The sequence below is a fragment of the Canis aureus genome, chromosome X (genome assembly GCF_053574225.1).
Source record: "Canis aureus isolate CA01 chromosome X, VMU_Caureus_v.1.0, whole genome shotgun sequence".
NCBI classification, from domain to species: domain Eukaryota; kingdom Metazoa; phylum Chordata; class Mammalia; order Carnivora; family Canidae; genus Canis; species Canis aureus.
The window spans coordinates 40,782,896-40,805,799 of NC_135649.1; the positions used below are offsets into that span (position 1 = coordinate 40,782,896).

The 22,904-nt window shown below is 47.5% G+C and overlaps 1 protein-coding gene across 9 annotated transcripts in view; it reads right to left on the reverse strand.

Annotated features, from left to right (window-relative positions):
* Positions 1-22,904, reverse strand: part of TMEM164 (transmembrane protein 164) — a 198,845-nt gene that overhangs the window by 153,166 nt on the left and 22,775 nt on the right. For 2 of the 9 annotated variants that reach the window (XM_077889180.1, XM_077889178.1), the window contains exons 1-2: positions 11,159-11,293; positions 10,168-10,839 (exon numbers count right to left, since the gene is read on the reverse strand). In XM_077889180.1, coding sequence (XP_077745306.1) covers positions 10,168-10,557 — 390 coding nt within the window. In that variant the 5' untranslated portion in view covers positions 10,558-10,839; positions 11,159-11,293. Of the gene's footprint in view, positions 1-10,131; positions 10,840-11,158; positions 11,296-11,581; positions 11,734-22,620; positions 22,756-22,904 lie in introns of those variants that run through there. The other 7 variants (XM_077889179.1, XM_077889174.1, XM_077889176.1 and 4 more) reach the window with 6 other exon arrangements.

The window sequence follows — 22,904 nt, forward strand, 5'->3', positions numbered from 1 at the left end:
TCTTTCTGCAAACATAGTTGGTCCACTGGCAAAGGTGATTCAAAACACATGGGCAAAATACACCCGGAGCTTCTATCACCACCAATATGTGACAGAGACAGTGAGAATGAAGGCATCGGGATGGAGTTAGAAGGGGCTCAGGCTTCCTGCTTTCTCCTCCAGACAATTTTGCTTCTTATTCTTCCACTCACCCAAACACCTGCCCACAGAGCAGAGTTTGGATGGTTTTTGCCCAATGGGCCAATCTTCTCTGACCTCCTGGCTCCTGCCATCCATTCCCTTCCCCAAGGACCTCCAGGCCCAGGACAAGACTCATCCTCCCTTCCTCCCTTCAGCATTTCCTCCAGCAGCTACAGTAAAGGAACCACAGCCAACTGAGAGATGCCGTAAACCTTCCCCTTCAGGATCTCAAGCTGGCAACGGGCCAGGTCCCCTGACACACCATGCATTGACATATGTGTAAGCCATGTCCTATTTAGCTGGCAGCCCTTTCCCTGGGAAGGAGCTAATAGGGAGGACTGATGCCCAGAAAAGGAGTCCTCCCCAAGCCTTCAAATTGAACTGCTGAGTCCAAGCACCTTAGTGAGAGACTTATGGGGGTGGGGGGTTAGCAAGACAACCCCCTGAGAACAGAGCGGCCAAAAAATGGGGCAAAGAACATGGGAAAGGTCACCTGCTCAAAAACACTGTGATGTACCCCAACAATTGGACATCAGGTTGGGGTAATGAGGTCCTTTTGAAAAATCCTCTCCCTGGGTGCCTGGGTAGCTCAGCCTGTTATACATCTGCCTTTGGCTTGGGTCATGATCCTGGGGTCCTGGGATCGAGCCCCACATTAGGCTCCCTGCTCAGTGGGGAGCCTGCTTCTCCCTCTCCTTTCTCCCTGCCCCTCCCCCTGCTCGTGCACTCACGCTCACTCTTTCTAATAAATAAAGAAAATCTTAAAAAAGAAAAAAAGAAAGAAAAATCCTCTTCCCCACACCCGGTTGGATCTATGAGCCATTCACACTTCAGAATGAACCTCTTCAATGGAACTGCTTTCTTCTTAATTTTCCCGTGGATATCACCACCTCTGACGGGAACAGGCATTTTTGGACTGTAGAAGGGACTGTTTTAGAGCTGGGATTATTCTGGAAGGGGGCAAGCTTGGATGGGATGGGTTGGCAGAGAGACTTGGAAGCAGGGGAGAAGGAATAGGAAAAAGCAAAGTAGCAGGATAGCATCCCATTTCATCAGTTCAGTTCTGCTGTGGACATTAGCAGGGGTAGCAACCATCCCATGAGCACTAAAAATTATCATCTGGCCACAGGTGGGATGCCTGCTAGCTCATTTCCTGTATTTAATGCCTGCTAGCTCACATCAATGTCCTTTGTGTCCGTCCTTGTCAGTGTAGGCCCTCCTTGGGACAGCACAAAGAACAAAATGCTCTATTTCACAGGCCCCCAACTGAGCACCAATGAGCAACTGCAGTTGTCTTATCAACAGCGCAGAAATGACAGAGCAGTTCTGGAGTTTTATTTGGTTTGCCAAGGGAGAAATAAGATAAGATCTGCCCCTAATAATCATATGTGGCAGTCAGGATGCACGGAACTGTAAGACTGCTTACGGTCGCGATGCTTCCCTGTGCTTTGCATATACTGTTTCCTATGCCTAAAACTCCCTTCCCTCCCCCACCGCCACAACACCCAACAAACACCTACCATTCATTCCCACGTGATTATTGAGCACCTACTATGAGCCAGGCCCTATTAGAGGCATTAGAATAGAAAACCAGACAAAGAAGAGTTCCTGCTCTGGTGTAGCTGTGTCTCCTTCATGAGCCAGTTCAAATGTCACCTCTTTTAGAAGGCTTTCCTTAATTGCAATACGAAAAAAAAAACAACAACAACAAACAAAACCCAAGACCCTCTGTGCTCTGCTTTGTTCAAATCTGTTACTATCCTTTTAATATTGTAATTTAGTTGCTCTCCTGCCTGTCTCATCTATCTAAACTGAGCAACAAGGGATGCCTGGGTGGCTCAGCAGCTGAGCATCTGCCATTGGCTCAGGTCATGATCCCTGAGTCCTGGATCGAATCCCACATTGGGCTTCCTGAATGGAGCCTGCTTCTCTCTCTGCCTATGTCTCTGTCTCTCTCTCTGTCTCTCGTGAATACATATTTTTTAAAATGATAAATAAATAAACTGAGCAACAAGAGGAGAAACAATGTTTCTTATTATCTTGGAGTCTCCACTTGGCTGGCACAATGTATCACACACAATAGATGTTAGATAAATAGTTGCTGAGTGGAATCAAGAATGAATAAATTCCCATGAGCATTTGAAACAAGCATCCAGGGGTGCCTGGGTGGCTCAGTGGGTTGAGTGACCGACTCTGGATACCAGCTCAGGTCATGAGCTCAGGGTGGTGAGATCGAGCCCCACATCGGGCTCAGCACTGGGAATGGCGCCTGCTTGGAATTCAGGATTTTCTCTCTGCTCCTCCCTCCTTCTCTTTCTAATAAAATAAGTACATAAACAAACAAACTGTCCTGCATACAGAGAGTTAGTATATAGTAACTATCTGTCAATAGCTCCTCCCTTTAGTTCCCAAAGATCTTCGGGACTGCAAGGGAGGGAAGGAATGTGGAAAGACTGGAAGGTGACGGAGGCCTGGCTAAAATACTTCAGTGACAAAACTCTCCCGGTCACCCAATAAGCCACTGGAATGCAAAAGCTACCTTAAAATCTACCTCGCAAAAACTTGGGGCTCTCCACCTTTAATTGTAGCCACATTATTTAACACCTACATAAACACTGAGGCACTGCCAGAAGGTCAAGTGCCCTGCCCACAGACCACCCAGATTCATGCCAGTCAGGATGAGCTTTTGAACCAACTTGCCACCTAATACCTCAGCTACTAGAAAAAGTCTCTCCAGTGGGGTCCAAGGCTCATGGGCATCGGAATTACTAGGCAGTTTGTAATAAATACAGATTGCCATCCTCACCATCTACCTACTCAGATGTCACTTAGAGAGCCAGGCATCTGCATTATAACAAGTTTCTAATGGCATCTTTCACAAAGAATGTTTCAGAATCACTTCTCTCCCCTGCACTGACTGTCTCTTCATGTCCACTCTGGCAGTTACTGGCAGAAGAGGGGGAAGCTAGGATAAGATACTCTCAATTTAACAAAAGATATGTAAGACCACGAATGTGTTAACTCAACGAGGGAGCCCTTTTAAATATGTGTGTGTACATCAAATCATCACATAGTAAGCTTTAAGTGCCTTACAACTTTGTCAATAATAGTTCAATAAAGCTGAAAAAAATTAAAGTACAAAAAAGAAAAAGATATGAAAGACCAGAAGTTGACAAACCTGACTCTTCCTATAGAGGGCATTTCAAAGAGGCATGAATGACAATGGGCTACCCACCGAAAAATCCAGAAAGAGATGGAAAGTGAGTCACTAGCCTAATAACATTTCTTTAATTTATAGGATATTAAAGAAGGGAAAGAAGAAAGTAGGCCCATCCAGATGTCTGCCAAGGGATTAAGATCAAGATCCAACAGTATAATTTCCTCACTAGGATGAAAGTGAACAGATACTTTGGGCAGAGAGCGGGCTGTAAGCTCTAATAATTGGCTCTTTGTGATAGAATTCAACAAAAAAAAGTTGTGTGAGCTGGAGCTGAAACCACCTCTCTCTTTGGTTATTTTAAAAAAAAACAGGTGATTCTCCTAATGGGCATAAGAGACTGAGGAACCATGCCAATCAGACTTCAAGGTAACACAGACAGGACCACTGGAGGGAAACAAACAAATAAATAAATAAAGGAAGGAAAAAAGAGAGCTCTGTCAGTTGGTTAATATTATCCAGGTAAACAACTAATATACACATATGCTATTATGTTAAGCTCTGCAGGGAGTTACAAAGAAAAAAAAAACACTACTTTCCACTAAAAAAAATTTGTTTGTGCTAACAGTGGAGGCTGAACAAACGTGCAAAAACAAGTGACCCAGCCAAACACAGAATTACCTAAAAGTATACAAAGGTACATGTTAATCAGCCAAAAAGTCTGAGGAATGTTCAGAGGGTTGAGAAAGGGAGACAAAAGCTGTTAACAGAATGACTGGAATAACTGGACTTGGGTCACGGTCATCCAGAAAGGAAATCTTCAAAATGATCTACAGTAGGGAGGAATACACACACAACAAATCCTATGTTGCCCATGATGAAGGTGGTACATCTATGGCCAAGGGACAGAGATCCAGGGAGCCTGTGGATCACCCCATGAATAGGAGCCAGCAACATACTGTTGCTTAAAAGCAGTCACCATGGGGATCCCTGGGTGGCTCAGCGGTTTGGCGCCTGCCTTTGGCCCAGGGCGCAATCCTGGAGTCCCAGGATCAAGTCCCGCGTTGGGCTCCCGGCATGGAGCCTGCTTCTCCCTCTCTCTCTCTCTCTCTCTCTCTCTCTCTCTCTCTGTGTGTGTGTGTGTGTGTGTGTGTGTGTCTCATGAATAAATAAATAAATCGGGACGCCTGGGTGGCTCAGTGGTTGAGCGTCTGCCTTTGGCTCAGGGTGTGATCCTGGGTCTGGGGATCGAGTCCCACATCGGGCTTCCTTGCATGGGGCCTGCTTCTCCCTCTGCCTGTGTCTTTGCCTCTCTCTGTGTCTCTCATGAATAAATAAATAAAATCTTTTTTCAAAAAATAAATCTTTAAAAAAAAAAAAGCAGTCACCATGCTAGATTGTATTAGCAGATGCTAGGTAGAGACTGGTAGAAGTCACAGAGTCCAGTTTCTTTCTTTCTTTATTTTTTATTTATTTTTTTAAAGATTTATTTATTCATGAGAGACACACAGAGAGAGAGAGAGAGAGGCAGAGACACAGGCAGAAGGAGAAGCAGGCTCCCTGTGAGGAGCCCAATGTGGGACTCGATCCTAGGACCCTCGGATCATGACCAGAGCCAAAGGCAGATGCTCAACCACTGAGCCACCCAGGTACCCCTGCGTCCAGTTTCATAAGCTGTACATTAGAAGGGTGTGCAGGCGTGGGCCAGGAGCCAGAAAAAAGCAACAGAAATGCGTAGAGGAATGAATTCCAAAAGCTATCAAGAAAGGTGCGAAGGAGTTGAGGTTTGTCAGTTTCTGAGTTTGAGGTAAACAGATATTGGTCATCAACCAGCTCTGATCCGCTCTTCCCAGTTTCTCTGTTTAAGTGACCACATAGTTAACTCAGAGGATTAAAATGCTTTCCTTTCACATGGCCCATTTCACGGAGTAGATGGAGGCAGGAAAAGATGAGATAATTTGCTCAGGCTCCCATTGCAATCCATGAGCAAAACTCACATCATAATGTTAAATCCCAGGGCTGTCTGTGGGGTGTTTAAGCTACCAATGCATGCCACTTCTCTTTATAATGGATGCCCCCAAAAGACTGTAACAATGAAAGATGGAAAAATTCTCTGCAAATTTCCTTGGGGGGAGAAATAAACTAAAAAGGAATGTCATGCTTCACTGCTGAGGCCCATATAAACATTATCCTCTTGTGTCCCCCTGGACTGATGACATAGGACACAGTCCATCTGATAAGCTGTCAGCAGATGGCTGGATCCCTCATTGTACCCATTACCCACCGACGTCAATTCCAAGCAGGAGCAGATATCAGTGCTCCAGACAACAGATGGGGAAGGAGGTGTGGCTGGTCTCAAGTCAAGGAGTGCAAGAAGGAGGGGGAGGACAAAAAGCCTAGTTCTCAAATCCATCAGGTCTCCTCTAAAACAAATCCATCACGGGGCAACAGAAAATGCCACTGTTTATTCAGTTAGTTCCAAAAGGTGTCACAAAAAGCTCAGGACTGTTTTGGATAGGTGCCATTCTTACACTTTCAGCAAGGAAGGAAGAAGTAGGGAAAAATCAAACAGTGGAGCAAAAAGCAGGCAAGCCACATTTTTTTTTTTATATATATATTTTTTAAATTTTTTTTTATTTATTTATGATAGTCACAGAGAGAGAGAGAGAGAGGCAGAGACACAGGCAGAGGGAGAAGCAGGCTCCATGCACCGGGAGCCTGATGTGGGATTTGATCCCGGGTCTCCAGGATCACGCCCTGGGCCAAAGGCAGGCACCAAACCGCTGTGCCACCCAGGGATCCCAAGCCACATTTGATGGAAATGAGACTTTTAATACAATGTAAAGAAGACAGAGCACTGACAGCAACGGCGACTCTTTAAAAGGGTGGGGCTCACTCAGAAATATGGGCTAAAAACAGTGGCTTGGGGCTCCGAGATCTGCAGCATTGATTATTAATTTGGCCAATATCCAGCCTGTTTGCAGCTTGCCTTATGTGAGCATCCATATGCTGTACCCCACTAAGTTCAGTGCCCAATCAGGATTTGTTGACACAGATACGTACAGAACTGGCAGGAATTGGTCAATTAGCAAAGGCATCCAAAATGGGATCTTTTTGTTACATTCCTAAGACAGAGACGATATAACCAGACGCCAGGGAGATAATGGACCACTCACTAACTGAAGAACACCAGTCTTTACAGATACAACCAGTCCAATTTCTAGCATGTGAACCATCCTGCTAAGAAAACTGTAGACTCTGCAACTTAAGTCGCTATGAGAATCTCCTTCTGTTAAAGCTTCAATTCCCACAGTGGTGGCTCAGGTTGAAAGTCACCTCTGGTCACTATATTGCTGGGTGATTTTTGGAAAATTGCATCATCACTGACTAAATTCATTCTGTCACCCTGCTTGCCAGAATAATATGCATTAAGGAAGTAGCCATGCTTGGAGAAACATTTATTGACGTAATTGGTAAACACCACTGATATTCACTAAGGGTCTTAACGACAATGTGGAGGTCTTGCCTGCTGCTTGCTGTTCTTGAGAACCCTCAAGGATCTCTGGCTTACACTGAGATGGGAGATGCTGGTGCTTCAATCACACAAACCTCTATCATCCACAGTCCCGGGGTCTTTGAGAAATCAGATGAGACCAAAAAGAAAGTGAACAGCAGAAATATTAATCAAGACCTGAATTCAGCCATGAGAACTGCCCTTGCTTATGCTTCTAAAGCTAGCAGTCACCCAAGAGCAGCATGGCTATGATGAGGTGCTGTTGAAAAAGGCCTCAGGAATAAATATTTTACAGACTGAAAAATGGGAGATGGGGAGACTAACCAATTCCCTCCAACTCTTCCACTTCCTGGCCTAAAGCAATACTGTCCTTGTTAGAAACTTACATGGACTCTGAGGAACAAGGCCTTTCTATGAAGCCCAAATTGAGTCATCCAATGGAGAAAAACACATCAGAAATGTTTCTGCTAAGCTATCCCCTTTCATTTCAGCCAATGTGTCGGTCCCTTGCCTTTTCGGGATCTCTGAACTCCACAGAATGTCCTGCCATCGTGTTGTCTAATTCAGCAAGTTCACTTGCCAAAGCATTGCTCTGTCCTCAACATCTCCCCTTTGGAATATACACAGCCACAAGAAACATTTTGCCATCTCTGTTTCCAGGCCCAAGCTAACCTATCATAACCCTAAATAAGATCAGGTACATGAAAATCAGGTGTCTTATAAACAGTAAAGTGTCAGATAAGTGTAAGGTATTATTAACCAGACTTACTATCCTTAGTCCTTGCTGCAGTCAAGTCAGAAAACTGTTTCCAATCATCTGTGGTTAAATTTTTTTTCTTTAAGGACTCATAACAACTTTTAAAAACCCATACTTTCCTGCTCTCCAGGAAGAGCCATAGGTAAGGTATGGGATATGGGACTGACCAAAGCCTGGATCCCACAGCAGGCCTGAGGTGACTATTTAAATGACACAAAGAAGTGACAGGAGTAAAGAGCAAAGGCGAGTAATACTGGGGCAGGCTCAAGAATTCCTGGTGTGACTCTGTTCTCTGCCTCAGCCCTAGGGCTCCAGAGTTTAAGCGAAGCATGGGATGAGGAAAAAAATCACAGGTGACAGGAATCAGTCCCTAGACTACCCCCCCCCCCCCATACACACACTAAGCATCCATCCCTTCACAGCAGCCAGCCCCGAATGCCAGCATCATCTATATGTGGCCTGGTCAGGTTGACTTTACTGGGGAGATACAGGAAGCAGAAAATGAACAAGGCCATCTGAGCTCAGCCAAGAAGAAATGAGTTTCCTTTTTCCAGATGAGGAGACCAAAAGCATTTCCAGAAGAGCTCTCTAGTGCATTCCTGGCCACTACTTAAGGAGAGAAAAATCAGAGAACGTTGACTGTCCAGAGCTGGGAATGCAGCTGTCTCATTTTGCAGATGAGCAAACTGAGGCCCAGCAAGTATACTCTTCCTCAAGGTCACATAACTCATTAATGCCAGAACTAAGTCTCCAGAGGCTTCTAAAAGCTTCTAAAAACCTTTCCACTGAAAACCCTGGTGCTGCCAGGTTTGATGTCATCACACCAGGAGCAGCCTCAGTCAGGCTGAATTTAGTCCTTTGTTGACCTTCTAGATATGTGGCTGCCAGAGGCCTCAAGACCCCTTTGTGGAAGAGGCACCCTTTGACCCTCACCACCTGCCATCCAAAAAAAGCACTCCGGTCCCAAGAGCCTCACACAGCAGTGGCTGAAATGCGTTGTTTCCTCTCATTAACAAAAAGCCCATTCATGAAAAAGAAAGAAAGAGGACTGGCTCAAATTTACCCAGAAGATCTAGCTGGGAGAGCCCTAGGATTCCTGTGAATGGCATCACATCCCAAGAAGCCCTCTCTTAAAAAAAATGCTGCCCTTCAGCCCTGCTTGGTGGTGAGAGCCACCCAATCAATAACAGCCTCTTTATTCCACAGCTATCCACACCTCCGTGCCACATCTGCAAAGATGGGAAGAGCCTTGAGGCCATTCACCACGTTTTACAGATTGGGAAACTGAGGCCAGGAACCTGCAATCAAAGATATACCTAGAACACATGCAGAGCAGGCGTCAAAGCCACAAGTAGGCAGTGCCTTGCTGATCAGCCTCGGCCTCCCCCTGAAACAGCCCTGTCATTCCACTGACAGCTTGCAACCCCAGAGAGGGTGGGTTAGCTTTCCAGACCAGATGCTAATTCATCTTTTGGCTGCAAGCAAGTGATCTCCCATCCCTGGGCCCAACAGGTCTATAAAACCAAGATAATAATCTCAACCTCCTGCCCCACACAGGGTTGTCACAAGCCTCCTGAAAATAACCTTCTACAAATATAAAAGCAATAAAGATGCTAATGACAGGTTTTAAAACTGCCCCTGAATAAAACACACCAGGTTTCTCACACCCTGAAATCTAAAAAAGATTTTTTTCCTTTTCTCCTCTTCCTCCTCCTCTATGATTTTATAGTTTTAGAACATCTCTCCACACAAGCTGAGTACAGAAAGACAGTCTCACTCTTGGTCCTCACCCAGATTATTTTTATGTATCTGGCAACTTTCCTTTTCAATCCCATTTGTTTTTCTTAACACCACTAATGGGAGGTAAAGAAATCAGCTCTCAGAGTACCCAGGACCATGACCACAGGAAATAGAGTAAAAGCGAGAAGATGGAGAGGTTTGCAAAAAATATATATAAATAAATACCCTCTCACCATGGATAGATATCACCAGCCCAAAGTTCATGAGTCAGCCTGTTTCAGAATGCACTTAGTAGGAGCTTGGTGCTGCTCAAATGCCTCAGAGTTCAAAGGCAGACCTTGCCTTAAGAGCATAAAACTCCCAAATGAAAGAGTCATTAAGGCAAACCCATAAAAGTATTTCCCCAAAGTACCACAGTGGAGACAAGGAACCTTATGTGACCACCTCCAGGAAAGAGCATTATCAGGCCTCTGGGAAATTAACTGCAACAGAGGGGGTGAGGGCCACCCATGGATCCCAGATGGGGTTCAAAAAGGGCACCTGGCTGGAGCTGGATTCCAGGCTTGTGAAAGGCCAGGGCAGGGCCTGTGGTTCCTAGGGCTCTATCACTATGTTCCTCAACTCCACTGTGGGGCTGACACATTGTGCAAAGGTGAAAAGAAAACCAAATCTGGAATCCACGCAAAAACAGCCACTCTTGGAAAATCATTTTTAAGGGTCCCCTTCCCGCAGGATGAAGTGCTCTACGGTTCTGAGTGTCCGGAGCACATAAATGACTCTTACCACTAAGGCTGCCAGGGAAAAAGTCAACAGACTCACATGCATCATGGTGACCAGGTGACAGGGGTTGAGCAGGTAGATGACGGTCTTGGTGGCGAACTTAAAGCCCACCTCCACCCCGAAGGTCAGGCACAGGGCTACTAAGAGCAGATTCTTGCTCAGGCTCTCCTTGCCTTCCTCTGGCCGCTGGGTCACCTGCTCTGGCTGGCAGCCACGGCCACCCCTACCGTCCTCCTTGGTCTGCCTCAGGATGTGCCGCAGGGCCACCAGGATCTCCAACAGGGCCAGGGTCAGGACCACCACACTTTCCAGCAGCCGCTGCTGCCAAGAGAGGAAGGCAGCACAGTCGGGGCCCCCATTGCCTGCAAAGCTGGGGTCCACACCCCCATAGAGCCAGTCCAGGAGACTTTGGTAGCTATACCGGGACATGATGCCAAGTGGTTCCCCTTGACCACCGTGCAGGAAGCAAGAGCCAGATGGAACACAAGCCCAGAGGGTTGCCCAGGTGCTGGGACATGTACAGAGGGCACACCCCTGCACCCACACCCCGCCCTCCGGACACCGGGGCACCTAGAGCAGGGGAAGGGAAGCTACACGCGAGGCCCAGGGTCAAGTGCTGGCTCTAACTTGTCCCCACGGCTGTCTGGGGAGCCCCCCGCGCTTCTCCAGTGGCCACCAACGAGGCAGGGTTGAAAGGAGCCGTTGGCCAATCTAAAAGGAAGGAGAGGAAAAAAAAAAAAGGTCTCAAAGAGGCAATTGCATCGGGAATTACGAAGTGGGGCGGGTAACTAGCGAGGGCAGAAAAGGGGAACAGGGGCAGTGGCGAAGCAAGCAGGGGTCAGGGGAAGCCGGAGGCCGGGAGGGTCAGGGTGAGGGCTGAGGGGACCCGGCAGTGCCGTGGTAGCCAACCGGGGAGCAGCGGGGGTGACAGCGAGGGGACACGCGGAGGCCAGGAGAGGAGCTAACGGGGCCGGGCAGGCGGGGAGGGCGACGGGGCTGGCAGGGACGCCGGACTCCTCGTCTCACGCACTCGCCACAGGGGGAATCTCTTACTCCGGCAACCGCGTGGCCTTCTCTGCCCCCAGCTAGCAACTTCGCCGCCGACGGGCCCCTCCGGCCAATTTAGCGCCGTCCCGGGTGGGCCTCCCGCCCCCGGGTCCACCCCCCGAGCCCCCAGCTCCACCCCCGGCCCCAGACGCCCGCCCTCGGGCAGCACCTCCCCCCCGCCCGCGGCCCGCCCGGGACCTGCCCCCCCCCCCCCCCCCCCGGCGCAGGCAGCGGCGGGAGGAAGCCGCGGGGAGGGAGGGGGAGGGGGAACGGGGAGCAGGAGGCCGGGCCAGCCGGGGGCTGGGCTTCGGCCGGCCCCCTCCCTCCGCCCCGGCGCCGCAGCGGCCCGCGCCTCCCGCCCGGCCCCGGGGAACCAGCCGCCGCGCCCCCTCGGGGCTCCACTCACCGGCAGTTCGGCCCGCGGCCCCGGCTCGGCTGCCGCTCAGCTCCCGCGCTCCTCGAGCTCCCAGCGCCCTGGCGCTCGGCTCCCCCGGCGGCCGCAGCTGCCGCCGCTGCCGCCGCCACAGCGCACGGCTCCTCCTCCCCGTCTTCCTCTCCCTGCAGCGGCCGCACTCGCTTCCTCCTTCTTCCCCTCCCTCTCTCCTCCCCCTCGCCGCCGCCGCCACCTCCCACTGTCCCCTCCTCGGCGTCCCGCGTGGCCTCGCACCCCCCGCCCCCGCCCTCAGACCGCGACTGCCCCACCTCCCCGCCCAGGCCTCCCGCGCTGCCCCCCTCCCCCTGCCGTGGCTCCCACCGTTCACACCTCCCGCCGCCCCTTCGCCCGGCCTCCTCCCTCCTCCTCCTGCCCCCCCTCCTCCAGCCTCAGTCCCCGCCTCCTCCCCCTCCTCCCCGGCCTGCTTCGCGTTGGGCGCTCCTGGAGCCTGCACGCGTGCACACCCACCTTCCTTTAGCGCCGGCTACGTGCCTCGCCCCCTCAGTGAAGCCTTTCTGGCCAACTCTCGCTCCCGCGATGCTGTTCCCTGGGCTCATCTTCTTGCGCAGAGCACACAGTAGGCGCTCAGCCGGCCCCCCACCGTGTGCGGGGGGGGGGAGGGGGGATAAATAAGCCTGACCAGCGCCTAGCGGCTGTGCGGTGCCGCTGTTGCTCGGGGTGTGTGCTGGGTCTGATCTACCTCTTCGGCGCGCTGCCTCCTCTCCACCCTGAAACTAGCCTCCCCCAGGAACCATGATGTCCTCTTCCCTTACCTTTGTAGCCGCGGCCCCACTATCCACCAGAGCCTGAGGACGGAAGGGCCCCTTTGCCTTCTTTTCCCTGCTCTCCCACTTCGTGCTCTGCTCCAGTATTTTTCTCTCTTCACCTGAGGCCACAGCCATTCCGCCTTGCGGCCCTCCTTGGCCCTTTTCCTCCTGCCATGCCCTCCATCGTAGACTTGCTGCATGAAAGAAGCTTCTCTCCCCCCCCCCCCCCCCCCCCGACCTTTCTCTTTCCTCTCTCCCTCCAAGGGAGCAACTGCTTCCCACCCCGCATGGGGCCGGGTGTCCCGCCACTGAAGACCAGCCTGGACAATGGGGGTGGGGGTGTTGGGCCCCAGAATCCGATAAGAGCCTCTGATTGGAACATGGCTCCCTCTTCCTTGCTGCTTTCTACGCACTGACGGTGGTTTGCCCCCCTCGGGACAAGGACGGAGGAAAAGGGCCTCAGAATCTACCCCATGTTGGTTGACTATGTGTTGAAGACTCACAGTGAGTTAGGAAAATATCCAGAAAAACACAGTTATGCACTTGGCCTGGGAAACACTTTCAGGTGTTGGCGGCAAGCCAGATGCAAAACATATAATACAATCTACTATATTATCGGGCCACCGCCCTCCCATCCTTTCCAAGTCTGGTTTTCCCCCCGACACAAATAGAGCTTCAGAGCCAGGTAGCTCTATATAATTCCAAGCTTTGCATGGTATCCACTATAGGCCTGATGATCTTCACGTGCTAATTAATAAAGAACAGCAACAAACAGGAGTTTATTCCAGGGCTCACCCATGCATTCTCCTTAGTTGTTTTGTTTAATCCTATGCAACATAACCAAGGAACATCAAGGATCAGGTTGTGGCCCTCTTGGCAGAGACATGGCTGCATCAGGAGACCTCAAGTTTTACCTTTGAGGAAGTGAGAATGAGGTTGTAGGATTCAGTAAATGGCTTCATTAATCACTCCAGTTTTCATGCTGAACCTAGGTTGGCAATCTGGTCTAGAGGATCCTCTGTTGGCAAAATGGCCCTCTTTAATGACTATAGCCAGGCCAACTTCCACATCTGAGTCAGGAATTCCTCTTTTTCATAGGTAAAAGAGCCATGTATTTTTTAGGGCCTGGGCTGTCATTCCCTTTACTTGCTGTGTCACCTTGGGCAATTCATGCAACCTCACCGCACCTCGATTTCCATTAACTGAAGGGCTACTAATTATTATTCAATTCCTAGGATTATGCATTTTTAAATGAGTTGACTGTGTAGTATTTGGTGCAGAGAGTGCTCAATGGGTGCTATCCATTATCATTACCCAGTTCTGCATCTGTGTGTGCTTGGGCACATGAGGGCATACACCCTCAAATGCAGTGCCCTCCCCCCACATCTGCATAAACAATACTACCCATCCTTCAGATCTCACTTGACATCACTGTATCCCCAACCCGCAGCCCCAGCTCCCAGAGCTTTCTCCCTCTGAATTTCTATAGCAGTTACTGCCTGCACTACTCAATTTATCCTGAATCACATACTGCCTCCCATTGTTCTCTCATTGTTAGTCCTGTCTCCCACACTCAGATCTTTGACAGCAGGGGATGGGTCTTAATCTTTCCTAATACCCTCCCCCACAGCACCTACCAGTGTGGCAAATATAGTAGGGACTAGACAGACATCAAGAGATTGTTAGGCCGCTTGGTAAAAGGCAAGCAGTAATTGAACTGAAATTGTGGGTCAAATTTTAGACACTCAAAAAGACTCAAGACACATGGCCTGATCGCTTCCTTGCTCGGATACAGGCCAGAGGCTTTCGTCTCCAGTCACAAAAGCAAATGAACTTTGCTTTTTAAGTAGAGCCTTGCAGGGTGCAGTGAAAAGGGAACCTGGAATCCAGGCTCTGTTCTGGGAGAATGCCGGGGGGGCGGGGGGGAATCAGCTCTCCTTGCTTCAGCATACTCAGGTAAAATGGGGGGGGGGGGGGTCTAACTAGAATCGTTTCTAAGATACCTGCTGGCTCTGATAGTCTATGATTCTCCAATTCAGCCTTCCCACCTTTTCATCCAAGTCCTGTTTCAATCTTAAAGCAGGGGCGCCTGGGTGGCTCAGTTGGTTAGGCGTCTGCCTTTCACTGGGGTCATGATCCCAGGGTCCTGGGATGAAGCCACACACAGGGCTCCCTGATCCATGGGGAGACTGCTTCTCCCTCTCCCTCTGCCTGCCACTCCCCATGCGCTAGCTTGAGCTCTCTTTCTCTCTCTCTGTCAAACAAAATGTGAAAAAGCAAGCAAACAAGCTGGTCCACCTGTCCCAGCAATAGAGGCTAGCCTCTTGGCCTGTTGAGAAAATACCCTAAATTCTCTTGTCCAAAGTACTTTCCCAGGTGTGAGCTCAGCTGACCTCCCATGGAGCACAGAATGGCAGAAATTATAACCTCTTATGTACCATGGACAAGCTAAATCTCAGGTGAAGTGACTTGCCTAAGATCACACAATTTAGGGGATCCCTGGGTGGCTCAGTGGTTTAGTGCCTGCCTTTGGCCCAGGGTGTGATCCTGGAGTCCTGGGATCAAGTCCCACATAAGGCTCCCTGCATGGAGCCTGCTTCTCCCTCTGCCTGTGTCTCTGCCTCTCTCTCTCTCATGAATAAATAAATAAAATCTTTTTTTAAAAAATCACACAAATTAGTGGCAGAACCAGGACTAGAGTTTGGGGTCTGACAGCATAGGCCAGAGCAAGCTCTTTCTATTTGACGTGGCCATCTGACCTTCTCTCTCCCTGCACTTTCTACTCTTCCAATCCACTCCTGTCCCTCTACCCACAGTCTAACCTGAAAGTCAAGTGCCTGCATGACCGCCCACCAGCTAAAAACAATGCACAATCCCAATATTATATGAAGTATTATCAGTAAAAAATAAAATGCATGTGTATGAGGGAGAATGAAGAGAGAAGCCTTTGTCTCCGTTTGACTATCTGCTTACTGCTTCCCCCCAGCTCCTCCTCCCCACTCATGCAACACCAGCATTCATTCTACCCATATTTACTGAGCCTCTGTTCTGTGCATAGGAATACGCTAAACATGTGGGCAATTAATTTCTGCCTTCAAGGAGCTTAAAATCCAGCTCAGGGGACACAACTCAGAAAGAAGGTTAGATAACAGTTCATGAAGGAGGTATAAATAAATACAAGCACAGCAAACAGGAGCCACCACCACAAGAGCAAATCTTGAGCATTACCAGGCAAAACTCATCTATGGGAAGAAAGGTCTACAAGGTGGTGAAGGGAAGCAGAACTTGCCACCCCAGAACATGCCTCTTTGGCATAAAGATTATTTTAGGCTGATTATATTTTTAAAACAGCAGACACAGGAAAAGCTTCAAAAACTGAGAAGTTACGCTTTTGTAAGAGACATTTACGTTTCCAGGGGAATTCTCTATTTGCCTTGGGTCCTTGACCTGCTGCCTTGACTTGCCATCCCCATATTTGGCAGAAAGGTGCAAATCACAACCTCTCCCTATTTCACAAGAATATGACTGGGACAAATAAGATTACCCACATCACACTCTTCATAATCTTGCTGGTAAACAAATCCAAAAGATGATTATTGTCATTAAACCTTAAATAATAGAAAAGTCATGCTTTCCCAAGGGAAGACACTTAGAAGTACATGTGTCATGTACCTACCAAAAAAAGAAATAAAAACTTCAGGGCACCAGGGTGGCTCAGTGGTTGAGCATCTTTGGCTCAGGTCATGATCCCAGGGTACTGGGATCGAGTCCTGCATCAGGCTCCTTCCAAGGCACCTGCTTCTCCCTCTGCCTATGTTTCTGCCTCTCTCTCTGTGTCTCTCATGAATAAATAAATAAAATCTTTAAAAAAAAGAAAGTAAATCTTCGGTGACAGCACACACTCCCCAAAAAGGGTCTTTGGTTTGGGGCAAACTAACTTTGAACAGAAACTAACATTATTAAACCTTTTATTTATAATCTAGAAAGCACAAGCCAAGTTGAAGAAATAGTTCGAGACTAAAATTTGGTCCTCAAACTTCCAAAGTTAAAACTGCCCTTAATTCCATTCATTGATCATTAGTGGAAAAATGTTTTCTTGGCTCATAGTCCCTAAGCTACCACTTAACTCTGTCATCAGAAATTCAATTTGACATTATTTGGCTATTTAAATCATGAAGCAGTCAGGCAGTTGTCTTTTGTCCAGGGGTTCCAAGAAAGGTCTGTGGTTAAATGTCACAAGCTCAGGCAGAGCCAAAAGCTTGCTGTGGCATACTGGGCAAAGGAGGGCACTCTTCAGGACTTGGGCTGCTTTCTCCGCCCTTGACATAGCCTGTGCAAGCCTGACTGGGCAGCCAGGTATTATAGTTGAAAGCACAGAGGACTGTCAGCCAGGACACCTGGGTTGGATTTGACTAGCTTGGGCCAGTCACTCCCTTTCTTTGGGTCTTGGCTCTCTCTTTTGGAATCCGAACGGATTTCAGCCACTCCAAATTCCCTTCTGGCTTTAATATTCTTTGAAAATAATGGGGAATGTTGGTGAGAGAGACCATACAGATTCTGAGGCCTTACAGATTCAGGTTGCAGTTTGGAATCCCGTGATGAGGTAATGAAGGAATTGCTTCTTTGAAGAGGGACATAAATCTATTCATTGCAGGCTAAGCTAGTCACAGGTGCATGGAAATGGCAGACCCGGCATCTTCCTAAGGAGGCTCATTTCTCCTGGCTGCATTTCCTCATATCCTTTGTTGCTATTTTTTTTTAAATCAATATGTATTAAGAGATACTATGTGCCAGGTAAGATGCGCAAACAGGTATTTTATAGCTAAAACTTCACAGAAAACATATATCGAGCATTAGAATGCATAAAGGCACATCCCTGGTTTTGGCAGAAGTTGAATACTGCAAGATATAATTTAAGTTCCAGCGCTGAAATTAACATGAAAGTATCAACATTTGAAGAAGTAAATGAACAAACTGGCCCTAAGATAAGATAGACATGGGTTCAATTCCTTGCCAACAATGAGCTTCTATAACCTCAGGCAAGTGTCTTAACTTCTCAGAGCTTTTATCCCCCTCATGTGTGATATGTTATTTGCAGTATTTATCTTGCAGGGTGGTGGTGAGGATCAATGTGGTAATATATATGGAAAGTAGCTAGCACCCTGTCTGGCAAGTAAGTCACTCCATATCTGTTTGCTTTAGGGACTTCCCCCCTCCCTTTTCAATTCCAAAAATTCATGCTTTAATCCTAAGACAGAAATCAAATCTATCCTGAGTGGGTCAAGTGGGCCAATTTTCTGTTGAATGCCCTTTTGCTGGGAGCCTCAGGTGGAACTGACATCCTGTCCCGCCACAACATAGCAGTGGTGTTATTAGAAACCGCACACTTCCCTACAGGGGAAGAAGAAGGGAAAGAAAGAAAGAAAACCAAGCATCTGGTACATGTGCGATTGATTTGGAGATTTGGACAAGCTGGCAGTTTCTAGTTGCTCTTTTCCTGAAGTGTAATGCTGTCGGAAATCTATATGCTGAAAGCAGTTTTGGAAAGCTTGCTTGGGAACCCCTGGAGAATTCTGAGAGCTGTAACCGCATCCATTGTAGCTCTAGGCAAGTCCCCTACCTTAACCTGGTTCTCTCTTTGTAAGATAAGCAGTCAGGGCACTATCTCCTCCCTGTGACACTGAAGATAAAGCAATTGGGCCCCTTTTGGGGAGCCCAAGAGCTTTTTTATTCTTTTTTTTTATGATAGTCACACACACACACACACACACACACACAGAGGCAGAGACATAGGCAGAGGGAGAAGCAGGCTCCATGCACCGGGAGCCCGACGTGGGATTCGATCCTGGGTCTCCAGAATCGCGCCCTGGGCCAAAGGCAGGCGCTAAACTGCTGCGCCACCCAGGGATCCCCCAGCTTTTTCATTCATTGTTCCAGCAGTGAAGTCAGATTAAGTAAAAAAAGATAGATTTCATTTGACTTGAGATTACTAAAGAAGTATTGATAATAACACCCCCTCTTGGAATGGGTTAAAGAGTATCCTCCCCCCCCCAAAAAAGTATCCAGGGCCAGATGAATTTGCATCTCTTCTGAGAATTCATGAGTTCATGAGGGGAAGCAGGGCAGTAACAATCAGCTTCCAAATTTACACTTAGTGTCTCAATCCACACCTGAGAATCACATTATTAACGATAATGAAAAAATAGTAACAACTGTCATTTACTGAGTAGTTATGTGCTAAATTATCTCAACCTGGGTGGGGGGCAAAGCTTAAGGAGAGAGGGAGGGGCTGGAGAGAGAGAAAGAGAGAGAGAGAAAGTAATTAGCTTAAGATCCCAATGGTAGTAAATGGAAAGGCGAGTTTCCAAACCAGATCTATCCAAACACAGAGCCCAACCAGCTGACCCCCACACCACTCTGCCTCTTGTTTAGTCTCATATGACCTGTGGCTTGTTCTTACAAAATGACTGGCTAGGTGTGGAGGACTAATTTATGAACAAAAGCACAGTCTTTACTGTTTGGACCGGGGGAGTTGAGAGGCAAATGAGCTACACAGGGTTTGCGCTGGGGACCTCAGACTCATGATCACAATATTTTAATTATCTGAGCACGTGGTGATACCTCCTACCTTTAAAAATCGGTATTGGGATCCCTGGGTGGCGCAGCGGTTTGGCGCCTGCCTTTGGCCCAGGGCGCGATCCTGGAGACCCGGGATTGAATCCCACGTCGGGCCCCGGTGCATGGAGCCTGCCTCTCTCTCTCTCTCTCTCTCTCTCTGTGTGTGTGTGTGACTATCATAAAAAATTTTTTAAAAAATAGAAATGGGTATGCTTTTTTATTTGCTGCTTCAAATCAGGACGTGATTTGCTCTCTCAAGGACTAATTTGACAGAGCTGGCATCTGCTTTCAAAACCCTGGGGACTGAATAACTTCAGAGCAGCTCCCCCTTGGATGCAGTTCTCTGATTATTGATGGATTTGTTTCTTTTTTAAAAAAGATTTTATGTATTTATTCATGAGAGACACACAGAGAAGCAGAGACACAGGCAGAGGGAGAAGCAGGCTCCCTGCAGGGAGCTTGACCGGACTCCATCCGGGGTCTCCAGGATCAGGTCCTGGCCTGAAGGCGGCGCTAAACCACTGAGCCACCCCGGCTGCCTGATGGATTTGTTTCTAAGGAAACAGAGACAGAAAAAACAGAGGAGTAAGAAACAGGAGTCCCCATTTTGCCCAGGGATTGGCCTCTGGCATGCTAATCACATATGTACACCAAGAGTTCAAAAAATGAGCATTTCATCCTCAGATTCTTGGTTTATCTCCATGCACCTCAGCCTGTTGCTAGAGCCTCCCCTGCTTGGCGCTACCCTCTGTGGCAAAGACTTAATTTCAGGGCTACTTCTGACTGTCTTCTTCCATCTATTCTCTTCATCAGCCCTCCATCTATTCTTTCTGACCCATAGAGATCAGTATATAGTATTAGTCCCCAACACAATTACAGATTCTGTTCCTTTCCATATCTGATGGTTCCTTTACTCTGGCTTACAGTCATTTGCAGGAACTCCATGTAGAGAAAAGTACAATTTATCATCACAGCAGGTGAATAATAAGATGCAGTGATGGCATGAGACTCAGAAGCTTTCTGTTTTTCTGCTTCAGAATGGGCCATCTCTGACACAACGTTCCCTGCATTTTCAGATGTTGTACAGCAGAATGTTTATGGACTTCATGCAAATGAAGAGTGACAGGATCTGCTAAAGTAAAACCCAACTGGATAAAAAGTCAATATAGTGCAGCATTGGTTAACAATGCTGTACTATATGCTTAAAATTTTGCTGCAAGGGCAGATCTTATGTGAAATGTTTTTGTCACAAAAAAATCATAAAGAGGATAAGGGCAAACTTTTGGAGCTGATAGATGTGTTCGTGGCATTGATTGTGGTGATGATCTCACAAGTGTGTACTTATTTCCAAACTCATCAAGTTGTACATGTTAAACATGTACAGCTTTTTGTACATCAACCATACCTCAACTAAGTGGGTTTTTCTTAAGTAAACATAACTGGGTATAAGGTACACGGGATCTCTCTGCATCATCTCTTACCACTGCACATGAACCTACAATTATCTCCAAATAAAGAGTTTAATTTTTAAAAACAAGTAGAAAATTCTCAGATACAAGATTTGATCTGGAGTTTCTTTTTTTTCTGTATAATATAAATATATATATTTTGGAGTTCGATTTGCCAACATATAGTATAACACCCGGTGCCTATCCCGTCATGATCTGGAGTTTCTAAAGGAAAGGGATGAGTGGATAATTGGATCCAAAAAGTTCTGTTTCCCTCACAGGTCAAAGGAATTCCAATCCTGAGTGCAGAAGCCATGCCCCTACTAATATTCAATTTCTAAGATTTTTTAATGTTTTACTTTTATTTATTTCTTTTTTTTAGAGAGGGAGAGAGAGACAGCATGAGCAGGGTGGGGAGGGGCAGAGGGAGGAGAGAGAGAATCTTAAGCAGGCTCTACACCCAGCACAGTGCCCAGCCCAATGCAGAACTCGATCTCACAGCTCTGAGATCATGACCTGAGCCAAAATCAGGAGTCCAACTCTTAACCAACTGAGCAACCCAGGCACCCCCTCAATTCTTTTGAGATAAAAAGAAGGAAAGAAGAAAAAAGAAAAACTAGATGCAAAAAAAAAACATAAAGAATGAGATCTAATGGTGTTGTTTATTCTCTTTTTTTTTCCCTTAATGTGATTTTTTTCCCCCTCGGTTGGATCTACTGCAATAACCAAAGCTTATTTTAACCTAGCCACATCATCTGTTTGGAGATGGTCACATCAACCATCAATGGAAGGGATCTTTCCAAAATAGTGCTTCTGGAAAAAACAAAACAAAACAAAACAAGGATTTATCTGTCCTCTAGGGCCATTCGCATTTACTGGGTCCCTCCTCGCCCTGCTTTACCCCCTGCCTGCCCCCCACCCTTTCTCATCACATCATCCAAAGATTGGATTTCATTCTGTTTTCTATAGGAGGCAGACCAGGCTTGCTTGGAAAGGAAACATCTCTGGAGAGATTAGACTCTGACAAATTCTCATTTCCAGCATCTAAAGGCAGAGGATTAGATTAAGAAATAAATTACATAATATTGTGCTCCAATTGCACTATGTGAGTTCTCTAATATATGGCATTTTTAATGGATGCCAGCCAAGGTGGTTCTTAGGAGCAGATGGTGAGTACTAAATTGGTCAAAATGCCCCACACACCTAGGAAGAGGATAAGAGGAATATCTTGGATTTAGAGCAGAAAAATGGCTTCTGGGTTTGCTTCTTGTTCTGATGTAAATGCTCGAAGTCCTAAGTTTCACACGGAAGTGTGCATGGATGCCAGCTGGTGGGGGGGGCGGGGGTAGGGCAAAAATAGGTATTTTGCTCTAGCTAGCACTGAGGGCTAAAGGGGCCTCATAACTAGCTGGGGGTTTTTACTTCCTGTTCTTTCTGACATCCCTCCAAATGTCTGTCACTTCTTCCTTCCTGCTTTTATCTTTTCTCTTCCTTACCCTGTCTCCTTCCACTTCTCCTTTTCCCTTGGTCCAGAAAATTATATTTATTTTCAAAAACTACCTGAAATGTTCAAATAGTGCCACCTGACCAGAAAACCTGGCCAGCATTTTTTGTCAATCTCTCTTCGTAGGCCCCTCCTACTCTGGGTGGGCTCACATCTCTGGGATGGGCCATCCCAGCCCCCCAAATGGCCCACAGGGTAATCACATCTGTCTTTGGCTGCCTGGTGGCCAGTGGAGGGAAGGTGGGGAAAAGTGGCCCTTTGCTAAGGGGACTTACTGGGTGATTCTCCAACCCTCCAGAGAAACACAGTCACAACAGGGTGGCTCTGACATTTCCCTGCTTTCCACCCTCCTTCTTCCTCCCATCTGCCAAGATTCTTGTCTATTCCTCTGGGCAGGTGAAAAAAAAAAAAGCACCTGCAAGAAGGACTATGGCTTCTTGGATTGTTATAATAAGCAGCAAGAACAACATTAGAACTCTGTAGAGGATAAGAGAGGAGAAACAGGAGGGAGACAACTGGTACTCTCTGCCCATTATGCCGAGATTACAAAGGAGACCAAGCAGTCACTGGCCTTTCTTACAGAGTCCATTTTTTTAACCCTGTAATGACAAATGAAATCAGAAGGGGGAAAGAAGGGCTTTTAAGGAATCAGAAGATAAGCTGAAATTGTGTTACCTTGATTTAATTCTTCCCTTAATGAAAGGCAAGTAGAAATGGTAGCCTGAATCCCAAGTACAGGTGCTGGAGTAGGCCATGAAAAGAGTAGAGCCAACTTCTGGGTGATGCCTCATCAGTATTCTCCGGGTATCCCTGTAGCAATGGAGAGAGCAAAAGTCTTTGAAAGAAGGGAGAGTTGGTTCAAATCCTGGCTCCTGGGGCATCTGGGTGGCTCAGTGGTTGAGTGTCTGCCTTTGGCTCAGATCGTGATCCTGGAGTTGCAGGATCGAGTCCCACATCTG